General features: G+C 37.6%; 1 protein-coding gene across 4 annotated transcripts in view; it reads right to left on the bottom strand.

The window, feature by feature from the left end:
- The window catches only part of GRM7 (glutamate metabotropic receptor 7), a 933,157-nt gene that overhangs the window by 439,429 nt on the left and 473,366 nt on the right, over window positions 1-20,362 (bottom strand). For all 4 annotated transcript variants that reach the window (XM_037019391.2, XM_037019392.2, XM_073230966.1 and 1 more), the window contains exon 3: window positions 197-338. In XM_037019391.2, coding sequence (XP_036875286.1) covers window positions 197-338 — 142 coding nt within the window. The remainder of the gene's footprint in view (window positions 1-196; window positions 339-20,362) is intronic.

The following is a 20,362-nucleotide window of genomic DNA, read 5'->3' as shown; positions in this document are numbered from 1 at the left end:
ATGACAGCAACATGCCGCTGCTTCCATGGTTCACTGTAACTACGTGCATGGCGTAAAAAGCATGTACGTCTTTGCCACTATGTAATTACAGATTTGCTTTTGTGCTCTCCTTTCCCCTTTCACTGTCAGCATTCTGATCTTTCTGTCTCCTAAAGTCACAACATGCATATTAACAAATTTCACCAGCCATCCTTACTTTATATCCTCATCGTTGGCAAAAATCACGACGGCCCTGGAGTTGGGGGTGTCCAGGAGCTGTTTGATAATTCTATCAAAGTCAATGGTCCTGTCTTTGCGCTCCTGGGGGATTCTCACAGACTGTGCAATGCAGAGCCCACCTGTTTAAGAAAAGAAAGCAGAGTGTCAATAAAGTTCCCTCAGAGATACCAAAGGAACCAGGGAAAGTTGCTGGGGATGAGGAGACTTTTAATTCTGAGTGCACAGCCTTTCCTTCCTGAATGAGGAAAGCTTATTCTGCAGAGCCCTGAGCTGTTGCTCATACTTGGTGCACCTTCCATGGTAGTATGCGGCCTCATTTCCTTTGTAATACACTTGTAAATGGCTGATTATGCCCAAGAATACCAAAGATATGAATTCGGGGGAGGTAGGTTCAGGCTGGAAAACTGGCAGGGAGAAATCTTTAAAATGAATGCAAATGTACTACAGGAAAACTACAACCAAAAAACTACAATAAAAAAAGAACTGGAACAGGTTAATTTCTGTGACTTTTCTGGTGTTTGCATTCCCAGGATTTTTCCCCTCTTTCTACCCATTCCAACTTTTAAAGCTCAAAAGCCAATGGAATAAATTTAAAAATGAATAAAACAAGAACACTAACTACCAGAAATCACAGTAACAAACTTTTATTAACCACATGCTATGTGCCCAACCCACAAATACATGTTTTATGTATGTTAATGCATCTTAAAAGCCTTATGAGGAAGTTAGTAGTATGTATTTTTATTAGAAGAAGGGGGATGAGATAAATAAATTGCTTACTGCTGAATCATCAGAGCTATCATATGAACTAACATCATGAATTTTAAGAAGAAAACATGCAACAGTTCACTAAACAACTGACACAATCTCCACTCCCCCACCTCTTGCTTAGTAGTAGCTCCTGGATCTAGTGTTTTATAAAACACACCTTAAGGAAAGTGTTTAGGTGAAAGGGGTAGTGAGGACATTTGCAGGAAAGACCTCAATGGCCATCCTGTGGGCAGAAACCAAAGGAAACCTTGTTCTAGTTGCAATGTGCATGGGAGATACCTTTATCAGCTCTCATGAAGAGCATGGACAACAGAGTGGATGCTATTATGCTTCCACAGGGAATAAAATAAACTGTCATCAAAAACTGAACCTCCATTGTTTTTCGTCTGAATCAGTGTCAGCTCCCTAGAAGTGGCTCTCAGACTTCAGGGTGCATGGACTCACCAATGGCCCTTCTTCAAAATGCAGAGGGCCCAAAACACTCAACCTACTAGACCTAAGTGACATTTATACAACAATTCACAGGACAACAGAGGAGCCCACATTCTTTTCAAGTACAATTGGAACATTTATTAAACTAGACCGTATTCAGGGCTATAAAAGGAAAAAAAAAAAACCCTAAATTTAAAAGTACAGAAATCCTACACCATATGTGAATCAAACTAGAAATCAGGAACTGACAGTTAACAGGAAAATCTTCAAATCCTTAGAAATTAATCAACACAGTCTAAAGAACCCGTGATTCAAAGAGGAAGTGTCAAGAGAAATTTAAAAATATTTCTGATTAAATGAAAGTACATTATATCAAAATGCATAGATTACAGCTAAAGCTGTGTTGAGAGGAACAAACAACATTAAAAGCGATGTCAGAAAAGAGGAAACATCCAAAATCAGCAACCTAAGCTTCTATCTTAAGGAAGAAGAGAAAGAAGAGTTGGCTAATCCCCTCAAAAGCAAAACAAAAACAAAAACATGATAAAAGTTAAGCAAAAATCAATGGAACTGAAATAAAAAAGAAAAATATCAATGAAATCAAAAGCTGCTTCTTTGAAAAGATCAGCAAAATTGATAAATCTTGAGTCACACCTGATCAAAAAGAAAGAAGTCACCAAGGACCAGGTCAGGAATGAAGGGGCTAACCTTACAGACCCATCAAGACTTTAAAAAGTAATAAGGGAATATTATAAACCACTTTATGCCAATAAATTTAGCAACTTAAATGAAACAGACACATGTCTTGAAAGATACAAACTACCAAAACTAAATAGAGAATAATCTTTAAAGTCCTATATATATTAAAGATTCTAAATACACAGTTTAAAAAACAAAAAACCAAATAATTAAGGAAAAAATAAAACAATCTGCATAATTACTTCCAGGAAATAGAAGAGGAGAGAAAATAACTCATTTCATAAGGTCAGTGTTACTCAAATGCCCAAATCAGATGACAATATCACAAAAAAGAAAATCAAATATAAATTATCACTGATGAACATACTTGTAAAAATCCTAAAAAAATCCTAACAAATCCAGCAATATATAAAAAATGACAATACATCATGTCAAGCAGAGTGTATCCAAGGAATGCAATATTGATCCATTATTTGAAGTCAATTGTTGTAATTTACATATTATCAGGCTAAATAAAAAAAAACATATGATCATCTCAATACATGCAGAAAAGCATTTAATAAATTCAAAATACATTCATGATGAAAACTATAAACTAGGATTAAAAGAGAACTTCCTTAGCCTAATAATAGGCATCTACAACAAGCATCATACTTAATAGTAAGAAATGATAAGGCACTTTAACCCTCCCATAACTCTATTTAGCCTTGTACTGGATGGATGCCCTTATCAGAGGATTGAGGAAAGAAAAGGAGCAAAAGGCATATGGTTTGCAAATGAAAAATAATATCATCTGTATTTGCAGATGATAAGATTATCTATGTAGAAATCTCCCCCCACCCCCCTAATATTACCAAAAAGCTCCTAGAACTGAAAAGTGAGTTAGGCACAGCTGTAGGTTATAAACTCAAAACACAAAAGTCAATCATGTACCTATAGATAAGCAATGAACATCTGGAATTTTAAATTAAAAGCAGTGCTATTAATAATACCACCAAAAATGTGGTGCTTATGCACCATTCTAACAAAATATATATAGTATAATATCTATGGTCTGAAAACTATAATACATGGCTGAAAGAACATTTTTAAAGCATTTAAATAAATATCCTACCCAATTTTATCTATAGATTCAAAGCCATGTCAAATAAAATCTCAGCAAGCATTTTTTTGGCATATACCAAAACATAATTCTACCAATACAGAAAGGCAAAGTAACTAGAAGAGTCTAAATAACTCTGAAAAAGAAGAATTAACTTGGAGAACTCACACTACCTAAGTTCAAGACTGACTATCGAGCTACAGTAATCAAGATAATGTGGGATTGGGGAAAGGACAGACATTTATAGCAAAGGGACAGAAAAGAAGTACAGAAATAGACTGAAACAAATATCGGCAATTGATTGCAAAAGTGCATAGGAAATCAACAGAGAAAGGATAATCTCAACAAATGATGCTGAAACAACTGGATAGCCATATGCAGAAATAATGAATCTTGGCACATATGTCATACTGTGTACAAAAATTAACTCTAAATGGTTGCTAGACCTAAGTGTAAAATGTCAAACTAGAAAATTTTTAGAAGGAAACAAAAGGAAGACTATAGGACCTTAGGTTTGACAATTAGTTTTGGGATATGACATCAAAAGTACAATCCATAAAGAAAAAAAAAAATGATGCTTCAAATTTTATGGAAATTTTAATTTCTTTCTACAGAAGATAATATTAAGAGACGTGAAAGCACAAGCCAGAGACTGGAAGAAAATCAAATGCCTAATAAATATTGTATATTCAGAATATATAAAAAAACTCAAACTCGGCAATTAATAAAAGAAAACTCAAGATGGGCAAAGCATCTGAATAGATACTTACAAAAGAGATATAGAAATGGCAAATAAGCACATGAAAAGATGTTCAACATCAGTTATTAGGGAAATGCTAAAGCCACAATGCTGTATCACTTTAAATGTATTAAAATAGCTTTAAAAACTAACAATACCAATGCTTGGAGAAGACAGAGAGCAGGACTGCTCATTCCCTGGGAATGCACAGGGTACAGACACTTGGGAAAACGGCCTGACATTCCCAAAATGTTAAATACAGAGTTAACAAATCAAGCAGCAGTTTCAATCCGAGATATTTATTGAAGTGAGTTGAAAACTCATGTTACACAAATGTGCGCACAAATCTTTACAGTGACTTTACCCATAAACACTAAAACGAGACAGCTAAGACATCTGTCCAGTGAACAGATAAACTGTGGCACGTCCATACAACAGCATACTGCTCAGTGACTGCTGATTTGTGGAAGAACATGAGTGAATCTTAAATACATTTTGCTAAGTGAAAGAGGCTAACCCCAAAGATGATACATTATATAATTCTATTCATATGACATTCTAGAAAAAGCAAAACCCTAGGGGTAGAAAATAGATCAATGGATGCCATGGGTTGGGAGAGGGAGGAGGGATTGACTACAAAGGGACCTCAGAGGGAATTTGGGGGTGATGGAAATGTCCCATATGGCACTGTGCTGGTGGATACCTAACTCCATACATTTGTGAAAAACCTTAAGAACAAGCCACTACAATAATTGGAATTTTCACAAGGTAAGAAAAATATCAACTAGGGTATCATGGCATCCTAGACCAGAATGCAGACTGTGACAAATGAATCTAACTGCATTACAAATATCCCAGGAAATTTTAGAGAGGGAGATGAGCAGAAAAGGAGACCTGGGTAAACTGTAAAAATAATGTTTTGACTGGAAACTCAAAAAGAATTCTGCAAAATGGCACTCTGATTTGTAAACTCTTCACAGGATACGAGCTAGCAACTCTGGAACTGCTTCCCATACTTAAGTTGAACAAAAACAGTAAATAAATTGTGAAACAGAAGTCAGGTTTTCTTATGTTAGGGAAAGAATTTTAATTTATACATAAGCAAGAAAGCAAGGCTAGAATGAACCCAGAGGTACTAGGAAGAGTCAGCAATAGTGTCACTCATGTTTGAGAGAGTGGGAGATGCTTGCGTACGTGGGTTGGTGTACCTGCACATCCTTCCTAGTACTATCCACTGAGAGAAGCTAGAAGCAATGACTGCCCGCCTCCCGCACCCCAAGAGCCAGCACACGTAGTGCCCAGGTCTGGACTTTGAGATACTGTCTTTCAACAAAGAGAGCCAGGTCTCTGGAGAAAAGCTCATTCTAAGGCTGGGAGGGCACTACAAGATGTGTTAGGAAGTAAGCAAAAAAACAGTATGGGGGGCATGTCAAAAGGACACAGGGGCCACCCAAAAAGGCATCCAATGAACAAAGTGAGAACAATATGCCCAACAAAATTAAAAATAAAATGGTATTAAATGATTATATAATATACACTTATGAGTCTATACTAATAAAAATGAATGACTAAATCAATAAGTAAGAATGAAGGAATCAAACTCCTTCACAAAACAATGCCAAACAATAAAAGCAGAAGGAATGAAGGGAATGGAACAGCACTACAAGAAGTGTAGTAAAAATGCTGCATATCAGATCCACGGATGAACGCCCAAACTAGTGTGGGAAACTCCCAGGGGACACTGAACTCTGATGCAGCTTAAAAGTATCTCCCCCAAATACTTACGGGTTACTCTGGCAATTTTAATATGCCTACAACTTCTTTGATATCTCTTCCTTCAAAGGGATAGAGATTTATTCCCCAGCCCTTGAATGCAGGCTAGACTTAGTGATATGCTTCTAAACACTATGAAAAAGAAAAAAGAGTAACTCAACAGTGGAGAAACCTGGCAGATGCTACTTTCACAGGATCACTAAGTTAACATCAGTTCTGGTAAGTCATATTGATTTCCTATGTCCCCTGATAGGATATGATGACAAGGACATCCCGTTTGTGTTTCATTCTTCCCTCAAATGCACTGCCTTCATCCAATCACAAGAAAATACAAAAACCTAAATCGAGGAACATTCTACATACTACCTTACTTGTGCTCTTCAAAAGTGCCCATGTCATGAAATTAAAACAACAAAACTGAAAACTGGATGGGATCCTAAGACAGAAAAAGGACATGTGTGTAAAAACTGGTAAAAGCTGAATAAAACATGAAGTTATTGGAATTTTCCAATTGTTAATTCCTCCATTTTCATAAAAGCACACTGGTTATTTAAGGTATTAACATTTGGGGTAACTGGGAGAAGGGTATAAGCAAATTCTATCTTCGCACCTCTCCTATAAATCTAAAATTTTTTTCAAAGTAAAAATTTAACATCTATGTATACATCTACCTGTTTGTCTGTCTGACATACCTGTCTACCTACCTACCTGTCCAGGTCTTACCTCTAATGAATTCTTATTTAGTAAGTAGTGGAGCAGGCCCAGGAACATGGATTTTTAAAAACAGTTTGACGTCAGAGGTTCTCATGCATTATTTTACTTAGAGGACTTGTTAAAACACCTATTTCTGTATCTACCTCAAAAGATTCTCATCCATGGGTCTGGGTGAGGCCTGCGAATCCATAATTCTGACAAATTCCCAGGTGATCTAATGCAGCTGGTCTGGACACCACACTTTGATATGATGCTCCGGGCACTACCTCTGCAGATGGCCAGGGAGAAGGCTATGAGCAATCAGCTCTTGGGTGTTCCAAACTGGTTGCAGCCAGCTCAGGCAGAAGTACGAATTCGTGCACATGTATTCTGGCCCAGCTTTTTTAGAGAGCTCTCAGGATGGTGAGACAGAGGGAAGGAAGGCAGGGAGGGATCACTACACTTTGTTCTAAGGTTTACAGTGATGCAGAGAAAGATCTACAGGAGAAATGTCCGTGTGTAATGGCAACTGCAGTCTCAGTGCCAGAATTCCTCCTAGTCTGGGAAACATCACAGAGTATGGAGAACTGAAACCATCTGCTAACTGTCCTGGGGCTGCTCAGGAGGAGAAATGGCTACTTTACCTCCTTCTCAGCAGGAGAAGGGGAATAATTCTGGATGGAGACCCAGCTTCCCATCAGGATTCAATTACAGCTGAGTGATTAAGCAAATTGGAGCAAATTCCATTTGGCAACGTGAAGAGTGGAGGGGCCGTCTGCACTGGCGGAGGTAGGGCTCACCCAATACACCTTGGGGGAGTCAGTGTGCAGAGTCTTGGGATTGCAGAACTGCGAAGCTTGCCCCGCTCAGAGAGAGAACTGCCCATAGGTGTGCAAAATCAAACAACTCAACAGAAGAGAGGAATTGGCTGTTAACATGGTAATGGGAATGAGAACGTGCATAAAGCCAAAATGTAAAAAAGAAAGAAGACTGGGAAGCAGAGGATGAGACATAAATATGCTGTTTTGGTCTTCTGCTCTCAGCAGTCTTGAGTGCTACCTGCTGGAAAGACTCTCACTTCCTTTGCCTCAGATCCATAAGGGAATGCAGCAGGCTTGAAAATGTGTGTGCATTGTACATAGAGGACTTCAAATCAAGCATTCCATCCAGACCAAGCATGCCATGCCAGAAAGGTGTTAGTGTGAGAAGATAATGTAAGTCTCACTGTCTTCCAGCAAGGAATGAAGTGGTCTACACACATGCACACACACTGATGTTTGGATAGCTTAGTTTATATCTCAGTAATGGTGATAACTTAACACACTACATTCTCCCAAGCAAAGCACAGTTTCACTGCAAGCTGCTCCTCTAGAGAATGCAAATTTTTTGCCTATGGCTTGTGTTGCAGCTTAGTCCCTAAAGTGGATTCAGCCTGCCTGCTCTGACACTTCTGATGTTAATAGTGACCAGAGTGCATGAACGACCTATATTGAGAAAACAATTGGTTCAACATCAAGAGCTTAAGAATCCAACTTTTGAAGGGCATTTCGTTTGCATGTGAAAAAAGTAAAGGGGCTTTGTGCTGGTTGGCATCACAACTGCCAAATTATTTCACATTTCTGTGGGGAGCAAACGTGCAGGGAAAATTGGACAGTATCTTCATGAGCATTGCAACTGAAGAGGCACGTCACAGACAGAACAACCCCATTCATGATGTGTCAGCTTTGACTAAGAAAGCCTACTGTCTCAGTCTGGGAAATGGAAAGAAATTCAAAGTCCCAGAAATCAATCTGCTTCTCGATTTGGAGCTGACCATTGCTCAGTTTTTTGTCTGCGTGTGGTAGCTGGCCATCTGTAATGGCAAGAAGAACCTTTGGAGTCAGACCACCGACCACGATTTCCATGAAAAATACTGTTCTCTTTCAAATGATGATTTTTTTCCATCTAATAAGTAGAAGCAATAGGAACTTATTTCAAGTTTGCACCTCAATTCTGCCATTGCTTACACAGAATTCTGTTCTACTGATGATTCGGCCTATTAGATATGCCAATTAAATTTAGCAAATATTTATTGAGATTCTATTATGTGGAAGGTTCTTTAGAATTTTTTTTTAAAGGAATAATATATTAAAATAGCAGAAGGAGCCTTAGGAATAATGTCATGGAATTCTCCATTATAAATGAGGAAACTGAGATCCAGACAATTTTACAGTGGTGATATTAAACATAGAAGGATCAGCAGTCACTAAGTTCTGTCTGTCAGGTGTTCTAACTACCAAATCACAAATTTAATAGCAGTTAAGTATTAGGATTTTAATCTTCATCTTCATGATAAATGAAAAGATAGCCCTCTTGTCCTCATAGACTGCACAAATTAAGAGCAGAGTAGGACAAATGCTGTACAAGCAAAATACATAACACTAGAGGATCACCAAAGGCTTTATGAAGGAAATCCCGTCTCAGGTGGGTTGTTTCACATCTGTGCAGGGGGTCAGTAGAAGGATACTTAATGGAGGGAAGAAAGAGATCAAAATGGAAGGAAAGGTCATTCTGGGTAAGACTGTCCAACGCTCCACTTCCCTTCTCCCTTTGCTAACAGAGTCCTGGTTTTTTGTAAGGGGGCCAGCCCCAAGCAATGACTGGTCACTGCACACAGCTGTTCCCCCATCATCCAGCCTCTTTTCAAAGCAGGATTGGCCAGCCTACCCACGAAACAGGCAGGGATTGTCTGGGTTCAGTGACGGAAACACATGTCCTTTTGGAGATTGAGAGAGGCACCTCTCTTACTTCAGCCGGGAGGATATTATGTCTGGATCTCTTATTGTTCTCACAGTACCACTGGGCCACCACAAAATGATGGAAACAAACACATGAAAAATGGTAAAATAGAAAGACGGAAAGAACTGGAGACCCTGACATCATGTATCACTAAGCGGAAGAAACAGTACCAGCAACCACTTCCCTATGGACTTGCTGATACAGGAGGAAACCACCTTTTCATTTATCCCACCAGCACTCCAGTACCTTATCTGAAACTGAACACATTCCTACTTTTCCCTTGTCTTCAAAGAATGTCTAGCCGAGTTATAGAAGTGGGGAGAAAATTCCTGAGAGTGAAAGAATTTTAAGGTAATGTACAAAGCCGAAGAGAGACCAGGAATCAGCACTGCAGTAGGCGAGCTGGGAAGGAGCTGATGGGCATCTGCATGGATTTATGGACAGGACAGCCAAGCAGCAGATGGAGACGGAGGGGAGGAGAGCGTGTGGTCACATGGAAACTGGAAACAGTTCCCAGGGCTGGAAGAGAGGTGGGCCAAGATTTTGGTGATGGAGGCACATTTGCGAGCAGCTTGGGAATTAGGAGGCCAGAGTCTTGATTTTCCTTAGTCACTAACTCTCATGTCCGTGTCCCTTTCTGGATTGAGAAGGGAGAGGAAGGAGAGGAGCCAGGCAGGAAGCAAGGACAGATGAACACCCCCCAAAAATGCTCAGCAGCCAAAATATAAATAGCATTTGGGGAACCATGGAGAGGAGCTTACTGGCAGCAAAATATAATAAAATGAGGTAATTAGACTGGTGGGTTTTGGATGGATTGCACAAGACTTTGTAAGACAAACAACAAGGAAGTAGGGCTCGGGTGAGAAACTTTCTGCGTATGCACTGCCACCAGGGACCCTTGAGAGCAGACCCTGTGCACTGCCTGTGCACGCTCAAAGAAGCTAATCCATCACACCTTTCAGCCAGAAATCTTGGCCAGCAAGTCTCAGTCAAACATGCTCAGGAGTTGCGGTGGCATCATTTTGCCTGAGAATAATTTACATCACACTTTGGGAGTCACTGAAGCCTTAAGCAATCTTGAACAAAGCCATGTGTATTCTGGTTAACTTGATCTTAGTATCTAAGAAGTGAAATAACACAGAGTACCACCCTCCCATTTTAAAGACAGTGAAAATGATCTAGAAAGGGGAAGTGAACAACTTAGCAACAGAGGTGATACTTGACAAGCTTCCTGATTTGAAACTCTTGCAGCTGGTGATGTTACACTGCGAGCTACTTTGCCATTTTTAGGTCCATACATTCATTCATTCTGCTCAAAACAATATTTACTAAGCACCTGCGGTATCTAAGCACTCTTAGTTGCTGGAGATTTAGAAATCAAAACAAAAGACAACTTACACATTCACATGGGGATAGAGACTAATAAGACAACTTTTCTTTTTAATTCTCTTTCAAATCTGTGATGGCCTCTGTGAATGCTCTGTGTTTAGCTTGCAACCCCAATCCCAACACGGAACATCAAGTTTTTCTCTACAGCTGGTATCTTGGCAGGTCGTGAGTGGGTTAATCAAGAAAGTGTTCTGATTCAGGAAGCCTTTGGAAGGCAAGCTGTTTCTCTCCCTGAAAAAGAACTAAGAAATTGGCTGATTTTTTACAGTCACTGGTTTTCCCTGTGGCTTGAGCATCCTCAGCAGTGAGAATCAATTGTCAGTTGTCTCCCAGCAGCAACTCAGTAAGTATGTCCCCGTATGCATCCCTGGACAATAGAAAGGAGGTCAACTCAAGAGTCTAAAACACGACTGATATTTCCAAACCACTGTTTGCATTTAGTCAGTTCTAACTCAGATGTGTGCAGGGCAAATGGAACAGGCCTATTTTATGATTTTTTTTTTAAATCCAGATAATTGGGATAATAGGATATGATGTCTCCATAGGAATCCATCTGGAGAACTAGAATTGAATGGGAGTTTACAGCAGGCATATATATATATATATATATATATATATATATATATATATATATATATATATATAAAAACAAAAATGATTTCATTGTAATTCTGGGGCAGTGCATCAAAAGATGTGCTGTTACCTTTATGAATTGTCCGGGAATCTGTGTGTGCATTTCTTACAGTACTATACTAAAGCAATTAAAAAAAATAATTTTCATACTCTTATTTCTCCTGAATAAATTAATAAATGATTTATGTCCTTCTTTGTTGGTCCTATCACTAAAGCAATGTCTTTCTCCCATAATGACTCCTTTTAATGGTCCCAAGCATTTTTAATTCCCACATTCTTATTTGAATACCTCAAGATACTACAAGAGGTGGAGAGAGGCAGTGGTATGCTCTGTTTTATAGGTGAGGTGACAGGAACTTGGAAATTAAGTTGATTTGGCCAATGTTATGTAGTTAAAGACAATACAGGGCAAAAACTGAGAACACCTCACCAGTCCAGAGTTATTTCCCTACCAGCTCTCAGGAATTCTGATGATAGGATCCCCACCTCCTGCTCCTTCCCTCTCCTCCAACACACTTTTCTCAGTGCATCAATAAAACAAAGTAAATGGAATGCTTAGAACCCCTGTGACCTCCTAGGCTATCAAACTCTTCTGAATAGTGAACATTTTTGTCAACTTTTATAAAAGTATTTTTTCCTTTAATGAATCAGTGCCAGATATGTTAACCCCTCCAAACAGACAAATATGTCTCTGTTTGCATATCCTTAGAGAAAAAAATGATTGAGCTTTTCATCCTGTCAATAATTGGTACTCAGATTTCCAGGCTTGCTCAGTCAGTATGGTTGATGAAATGTTTAAAGAAATAGAATTCAACTTTGCGGAAACATAAAGTATTACCTCCATACAATTAACATCAATTTGGATAGCAGTTGGATATCAAAATTAGAATAACATAACATGATGGCTATCATTGAAATAGTGACTTCTGCATACTAAAAGATAAATTATATTGAACTTTAGGAATCATACTGTTTTTCAGCAACTTTTCCTGTAGCTTGCTTCCCCTTAGTGTGCCTGCTAATATATATCAGTACTGCAGCAAATTATTATTCTCCTACGACTTAAAATAGTACACATATCAGTAAAAGCTATTTTTAAAGAATTGGAGTATTTATCATTGTTAAATAATTCTTGCTACTTATCAGTGTATGTGTCCCAAACCAAAGAAGTGGAAACAAACTGAATCCACATTTAATGTTTTTAGAAATGTGTCACCCTCACCATTTTCCACAATGCCCAGAAAAAATTATTTCCCTTCCTCAGCATAGCATTTAAGGCTTTCTGCTACTTGACTCTTCTTTAAGCATAAAAAGTAAATGAAGATGCTGGTTACCATCACACTCTTCATTATATTACCAATGCAGGTGGCTCTGTATAAATGCTTCCCAAGTCTCAGGAGATTGATTGAACTGTTAACAGTAAAAAGCAAAGAGTTCATTGAGTTTTCCAAGGGTCTTGGATAAGACAAGACATTTGAAGTAGATTTAGAGTCCCTTATCTTCCAATTTACTGGTCTGACCTTGGAGAAGTCTTGCTCACTACCTTCCTGTTTTCTTTAGAGAATTCCCACAAGAAGTTAAGCCACAAAATAGTAACCAAGTTTGGGATTTCAATACTTCCTGAATTTTTAGGTTACTTTAGAGTTTGAAGAATTTATTGCAGTAAATCTCTCCAGGCAGGTTAGTGTATTATTTGCATATGAGATAAGGGCTTACTGACAGTTGTTCTGAAAATCAACCTTAATCACCTCCTTCCACAATACCAGCTACGCTGCATCTAGAAGGGGTGCGAACCCTCTGCCCAGAGTCAGGAAACAGATTCTTCTATGACCATCTCCCTAGTAATTTACCCAAAACTACACCTGATCAGGCTGAAGTTAAGAAGATGCTGTTGTGTTAAAGCAATAGGACATTTTTTTCTCATCATATTTACAAATGTATTTGTCTTTTGTGGTATTCATTTTTATTGTGAGTTGGTAATAGAAATGAAAGTTTTTCATTCTTAAACACAGAGTATTCAAAAGAACAATAAATAAAACCACACCTTTCATGACCTCAATATAAATTTGATCAACCATTTGCAAGCCTTGAAAGAAGAGAGGAAGAGAGATGCATGCAGATATACTCAAATCCTAAAAACAGACATGAATGATTAAATAAAACATAACTGAGTTTTAAGGCTTTATGTTTTGAGTCATACACACACACACAGAAAGAATAAGAGAGGGTAAGGCATCATTTTCACCTTTGTCTTTGCATATTCAAAATGTTATTGAAGTTGAGTAAATGAAATAAAAGTTAACACGAAGGCTATGTTCCATGCGTAAAAATAAAACTGATGCTTTTGACACAGCTGGGCATGCAAATCAATTGCTTCTCGTGCACTGAGTTCCAGGATAGCATCAAAGCAACACCCATAAGGAAAGAATGTGATAGGACAAATATTTTGTAGACATCACATGTTATCTACCGAGAGTACAATAAGTCAGCAATGACATCAACCTGAGGTTTAGCAATTAGCCCACCTACTGCCAAATTACATCTTGAAATGTGATTACACAAAATACAGTCTAATCAACCAGATGTTAAATGTTTAATGCAAAATATTAAGAAAACACACGTAATTTTGTAACAATGAATATGGGTTTTAATGTAGGTTGAACCAAGCAGTCACCTTTGTGATTATGTGAGCTCTGAGCATTAAACTAACTCTGGCAAATTTCCTTCCCTAGAGGGGAAGGCACATGTTTTATCTCATTCAAATACTTTAATCAGAGATTAAGATCATATCAGGGTTGCTATCTTTTTGACAATGTTGTGAGCTAAAGGAATGCACGTGATCATCCACATCTAAAGTGATTTGCTATATTTGTACATAGCATGGATTCAACCCATGTGACCTGGTAAAGATGCCATATGAACTTAGGCTTCAAAAGCTGTGTCCACACTAAAATTAACCTTAGGCTTCAGGCATTGCTCTAAGAGATAAATGGGAAGAAGAAAATTCCATAAGAAAGATGAAAACTAGAAGGGTGGGCATGTGTAAAGAGTCAAGAATGCTCTTTTCCTGTCAGATCAAACTTACTACTGTCTTATAAATGGGGCGATGACACCACAAAGTGATCAAAAAAGGCAAAATGTGTCTGCAAAGTAGAAGCATCTGAAGTTTCAGCAGGCTCTAGAATACACATTCAATGTAGCCTGGCCCTCTTGGATATAGAAGCTCACATGGAGGTTGTGAGTATAATCACACTGTGTCCACACAACATTCTACAGCCAGTTCTTCCACTACCCATACGTTTTGGAACACATTCCCTTGTAATTTACAGTTTTGCGCACCTGGAAAGGAAAACACACTAATAATCGTGGAAGGTTTTACTGTGTGTTAGACCCTCTTTGGTCCTCTTGTATGATCTTCATTCAATAAACTCACACAATAACATTGTAGGATGAATTAAAGGCATACCCGACATGAGGGTGGCAGAAATGGTCAGGCAATAAGAGGTGCATTGTCTGCAGGGAATTTAAGAAAAAAGCAACTAGAAGTCATCTACTTTTTATTGCAACTATATGGAAGCAATTCTAAACAATGGCAGGTAAAAAATACTCTTTTCTCAAAAATATTTTATTGATCTAAGTCAAGAGTCAACAAACTTTTTTTGTAAAGGGTCAGATAGTAAATTACTTTAGACTTCGCAAGCCACAAGGTCTCTGTCAAAGCCACTCAACTCTGTTGTAGCATGAAGGCAAACAACTTCCCTAGACAATAGGTAAAATTATGGTCATTTCAAAAAAAACACCTTATATAAAATTAGGCAGCTGGACAAATTTGGCCGAAGGTCAAAGTTTACTGATCCCTCATCTAACTGCTAAACAATTGCTTCAATTACTATTGAGTTATAGTAATATATATATAAGCTTCGAATTGGTACTGTTTCTATAGCTTATCCTTGAACATTATGTCAACACGTACATGAACTCAGAGAATCCCACGTTACACAGTCAGCCTTTGACACATGCATATTCAGTTATACATGCTCATTTCAAGAGTATAGTTCTTAACAGTCAGGGAGCATTCAAGCTTACCTCAGGCATAGTTCATGCCTACAACTTGTACAGGGTTGCATATTCTTGCATTTAAACAGTATGTTTGCAATAATCAATGATATAGTATAGTAAGGTGATTGTAAAGATAAAGAAACATATGGAGACATTTGAAAAATCAATCCCCCCAAAATAAAGACATGGGTCTTAAAGCAATTTATGGAACTTATGATGAAATAGGAATTTCATGAATTTTGGCTAACCTTACACTTATCTTCAAGAGTTTTCTCACATATATATCTATTGTTTCTTGTGTAAAAAAGAAAACTTCTTGAAGTAAAAATAATAAAAAGTGTTTTTGATCAACTTTGAACAAATATAGATTGATAAATCTAAGCTTTCTATCAAACATGCACACAGAAAGAAGATCAATTTTTACAAAATAGTTAGAAAATATGCAGAAGACTCCAAACAGAAATTGTGATGTTATTTGTTACTGCAACTGGCAAACCAATATGGAGGTATCTTTTTTCCTTTTTTAAAAGGATAATGTATTTAAAATTTATTATTTCTAAACTAAAAATAGAAATACAACCCAGTAGTTCCACCTCTAGCAATTTATCCAAAGAAAACAAAATCTCTGATTTGAAAAGACATATGCACCCCTATGCTTATTGTTGCACTGTTTACAATAGCCACGGTATGGAAGCAACCCAGGTATCCTTCAATAGATGAACGATAAAGAAGATGTGTACATATACACAATGGAATATTGTTTAGTTGTAAAAAAGAAAAATCTTGCCATTTGCAACAACATGGATGGATGTAGAAGGTATTATGCTAAGTGAAATAAGCCAGACAAAGAAAGGCAAATACCATATGATTTCACTTGTAAGTGGAATCTAAAAACAAAAGAAAACAAAATGAACAAAACAGCAGTAGATTCATAGACACTAAGAAGGACCGGTGGTTACCATGGGGGAGTGGTTGGGGTGAATGGGTGGAATAGGTGAAGGTGGTAAAGAAGCACAACATTTCAAAAATAAGAATAGTAATAATAAATAAAATTTATCTGTGCTGTTTTCCTATTCTTCAATGTCATTTTTGGGTATATGTACTTATTTGTAATTTTATTACAATCATGAATATACACATGAGATGCAAAATAATATATTTACCAATTGCATTTCTTTTCTTCCCATTATTACTATTTTTATACATTTCATTTCATGGTTACTATTGATAATAATTTTGGCATTGAGAGGAAAGAGTTGTTTTAAAATGATTTGAGTGTTAAATAGGTTAACTACACCCAGAAGGTAAATAAGAATTTTGTTTCATAAATAGAGGGAAAGGTGAGAAGTTGATTTGCTGGAGACCAGTCAGGAAGTGAATTAGCCTGACTGAGAACTAGGTCTAGGTATGTAACACAAATGCCCCACCACATCATGATAAACAAAATGTAAAAATGGTCGTGGCTTGAAGTAAACCTGAGTTAGAAGACAGAAAATCAGGCTTAGGTTTCCTAGTCATTGCTCGACTAAGAGGTAATTAAGTCTAGATTGGAAGAAACAGGCAGAAGGGGTCACAGCTTGTAAATTCACCTGCTCCAACCTTTCCCAAACTAGATCTCCTTATTCAAAGCAGATGATATATTCCATCCTTATTAATTTTATGATACAGAGCTGGTATTTTTAAATTTGTCCATTTTCACTGTTACCATTGGTCCTTTGCACAAGCACAGATCCGAGAGAGAACCTGTATGCACACACACACACACACACCACACACATACACATAATCACATTACACACACTGCAAACATACACATTCACGTATCACACACATCTCACACATATGTATCACTCATATCACACACACAGACACACACACACACATACACAACACACACCACATACTCCTCATTCCTGAAGCCAAACATTCTGGTACTTTGGTGATCAACATTTTGTAACCCTGTATTTCTATGATTATGAGTATTGTGATTTCTACTTAGCTAATTAAACCTGGGGAAATTAGTGTTTCAATATCCTTCAAAGCTCATTTTCCTATCACAACTAATTGAGTTATTAGGCTGCAATAGAGAAAATTAAGATTCCCAATTACATTTTCCTCTCTGAGGAAAGATATTGATACTGCAGTTCTAGTTATATTTGAATTGTCACTTCACAAAGGTATAGACAGCACTTTTAATTACAAGACCTAATCTTCTGAACTGGTTAGATTAAGATGATGTTGGAATAGCTTTCATATAAAATTGGCTTTGCTGGAATTTTAAAATAAAATATTGGGTCAGGAACTCCATTTATTTCTTTAAAAAAACTGTTGAAGTGTTTTACATGTGTCGATAAATCTTCTTTGTGAACTTTTTAGCTTCCAGTAAAAACAAATCGATGTGCAGAACTTTGAAGAATCTTTCAATCATTTGGCTTAAGTAGGGTTGCCTCAATATTCATCTGAAATGATACTCTTGATAAAAGTATTTTGGCCATATGATGCCCCAAAGCTTTAAAACTCAACTCTGATTTATCCAACCAAATGCCTCTCCAAACCATTCTCCCTGGTATACATTTAACAGGAAATCTTCACTTGGAATTCTTTCAGCTTTTTAGGGTCAAAGGTACTCTTTCATATTCATTAAATCCACCCTATGAGGATGGGGTTATCCTTCTCATACTATTATTGGTTTGCATAGGACTTCGATGTTTACACTTACTTTCTATTAACAATAATAACATAAAAAGAAAACGATCACAAATTTTACTGAATACTTTACACATCAAGTATTTTATATGAATTATTTAATTTAAATTCACTATTTTCTGAAGTTGACACTACTCTTGTCTTCATTTAACAGATGTAAAAACTGAAGCACAAAGGAGGATAAATACCTTTTTTGGGGTCCCATGGCTGCAGTGTTAGGGTTCTAATACAGGCTGCCCAACACGAGGACCCAAGTCCTTAAAATAAAGGCCACATCAACAGTAAGTGGTAAGATGTGAATATAGCTTTCCCAGTAAGTCAGTCAGAATTAAAACAGAAATGTGCCCACCATTAAAGTAACTTGAGGAGAGCTCCAATGACAAAAACCGAGTCCTAATATCCAAGCCCAAGGCTCCACTGTATGTTGGCTAATCCTCAGATAGAATGGAAAGGAAGAATGTAGATACCTCTGGTCCATATTTCTCAAAGTCCCAGCTTCTGGGAGATGCTAACAGAAGAGTATTGTACCAAACATAAAGGGTGACTGCCCAGCACGTCTCACTCTCAGAGCTTCACAATGTGACTTTGATATACTAAAGACCGTAAGAAGTCCTACAGGAAAGCCATCTTCCTCACTGCGTTGAATCCATGTGGTCCATGTTTCCTGGGCCACAGATTCCAGCTACTGAAGCAAAACAGTGACATCTCAAAGACGACCAAACCTTATTCCCTGGAAAGTTTGATTATGTTACATTTTATGACCAGGGAAAATTAGGTTGCTGGTGGAATTAAGGTTGCTACTTAGCTGACCTGGAGATGGGGAGGTGATCCTGGATCATCTCGTGAGCCCACTGTAAACACAGGGGCCAGCACAAGCGAAAGAAGGAAAACAAAAGAGTTAAGAGTCAGAGAGATTTGAAGATGCTGCACCAGCATCTCTGAAGATACAAGGTGGCCATGGGCCAAGGAATGGGGTCAATGAATCTGGAATATGCAAGGCACGAAACCTTCTTGGGTCTCCAACAGGAATGCAGCCTTGCAGATGCCTTGCTTTTAGCCACGGAAACCCATTTTGCACTTCCCAGTACTAAACAAAACTACCTCATTTTGTATTGTTTTAAGCCACTAATTGTAAGATAATTTTCTCTAGCAGCAAATAGGAAACTAATACACCGTTTTTCTTATGACACCATGTAAACTTAATTTTGAAGGTACTGATCTAGCCCATCATCCCGGCTTGAAATGATTTACCTTGAAGGCTTGAGAAAGTTGGAATTCTGAGTTTTAATGTAGCACTTCTCAAATTTCAATGTGCATCAGAATTGTGTAGATTGTTTTAAAAAAGCCTACCCTGATGCAGTTGGCTTGGTGTGGGCTCCAAAATTCTCCATTTCTAACAACTCATCAAAGGATGCTAATGCTGGTTGGATGTTCACATTTAGAGTAGCAAATTTTAAAGAATACCTGAAAAGGAAATATCCAGCTCTTAGGAAAAGGAATCCCATGGGGCTCCAAAAAGAAAATATCTGGCTGCAGATAAATGATCATGGAAATAGATGTGTATTGCCGTATCCATCAGCATTTATGACATAGAAAAATTGCTAAGGCAAGGGAATAGAGAAGTCTTGATTCATTGAGGTCACGCACTTCTAAAAATTTAGAAACAATCTGTCTCACTAAGACAGAACAGGTATAAAGCATAAAAGGAAGTTTTACAAAACATTCTCAATTTGATCATAGTCATATAAAAATAGATGTTTTAGCACTGCAAGAAAGATAGATTTACTTGGAAATAAATGATTAAAAAAAGAACCTGGAGATTCCTGCCTTGTCTCTTTTAGAAACTATGTTTTAAAATAAGTTTTATTTCCAGTGTATCATACTTGTTCTAGAAACCCAAATGCAGGGAACCAGAAAGCCTCATCAATTATCTTAGTGCTTACCTGCCTGGGGTTGGAATCAGAGCTTAAGTAAATTTGAGGGTGCCAGAGAGAACCATTCTCTACTACTTCTGCCAGCACAAAAAGAAGGGCTGCTTTTTCTTTGTTCTTTTCAGAGTAAATTTAGAGTCCATGAAAGGTGCCAAGTTAAAATCCCTAGAAACACATTCTCCTTACCCACAAGTCTGGCAATAGTGATAAAAGCTTTTTCATATACCTGCTCAGTCCCACAGGAGAGCTCATTTTTATATTATTCCTACTTAACTGGTCTTTATATAAAGGGAAAGAAATTATATACTAAACTATTAGCAAACCACTGATTGTAGGTGCTTTGAAAATTAACTCAAAATGTATCATTTTGTGCCTACAGAAACCTTTGCTTAATCATCACCACATGTGTACAGTGCTGTAGAATTTACACAGCACTTG

The sequence above is a fragment of the Manis javanica genome, chromosome 3, assembly GCF_040802235.1.
Source record: "Manis javanica isolate MJ-LG chromosome 3, MJ_LKY, whole genome shotgun sequence".
In the NCBI taxonomy this organism is placed as follows: Eukaryota; Metazoa; Chordata; class Mammalia; order Pholidota; family Manidae; genus Manis; species Manis javanica.
The sequence above is the reverse complement of the archived record's forward strand: the minus strand, read 5'-3'. Positions and strand labels throughout refer to the sequence as shown.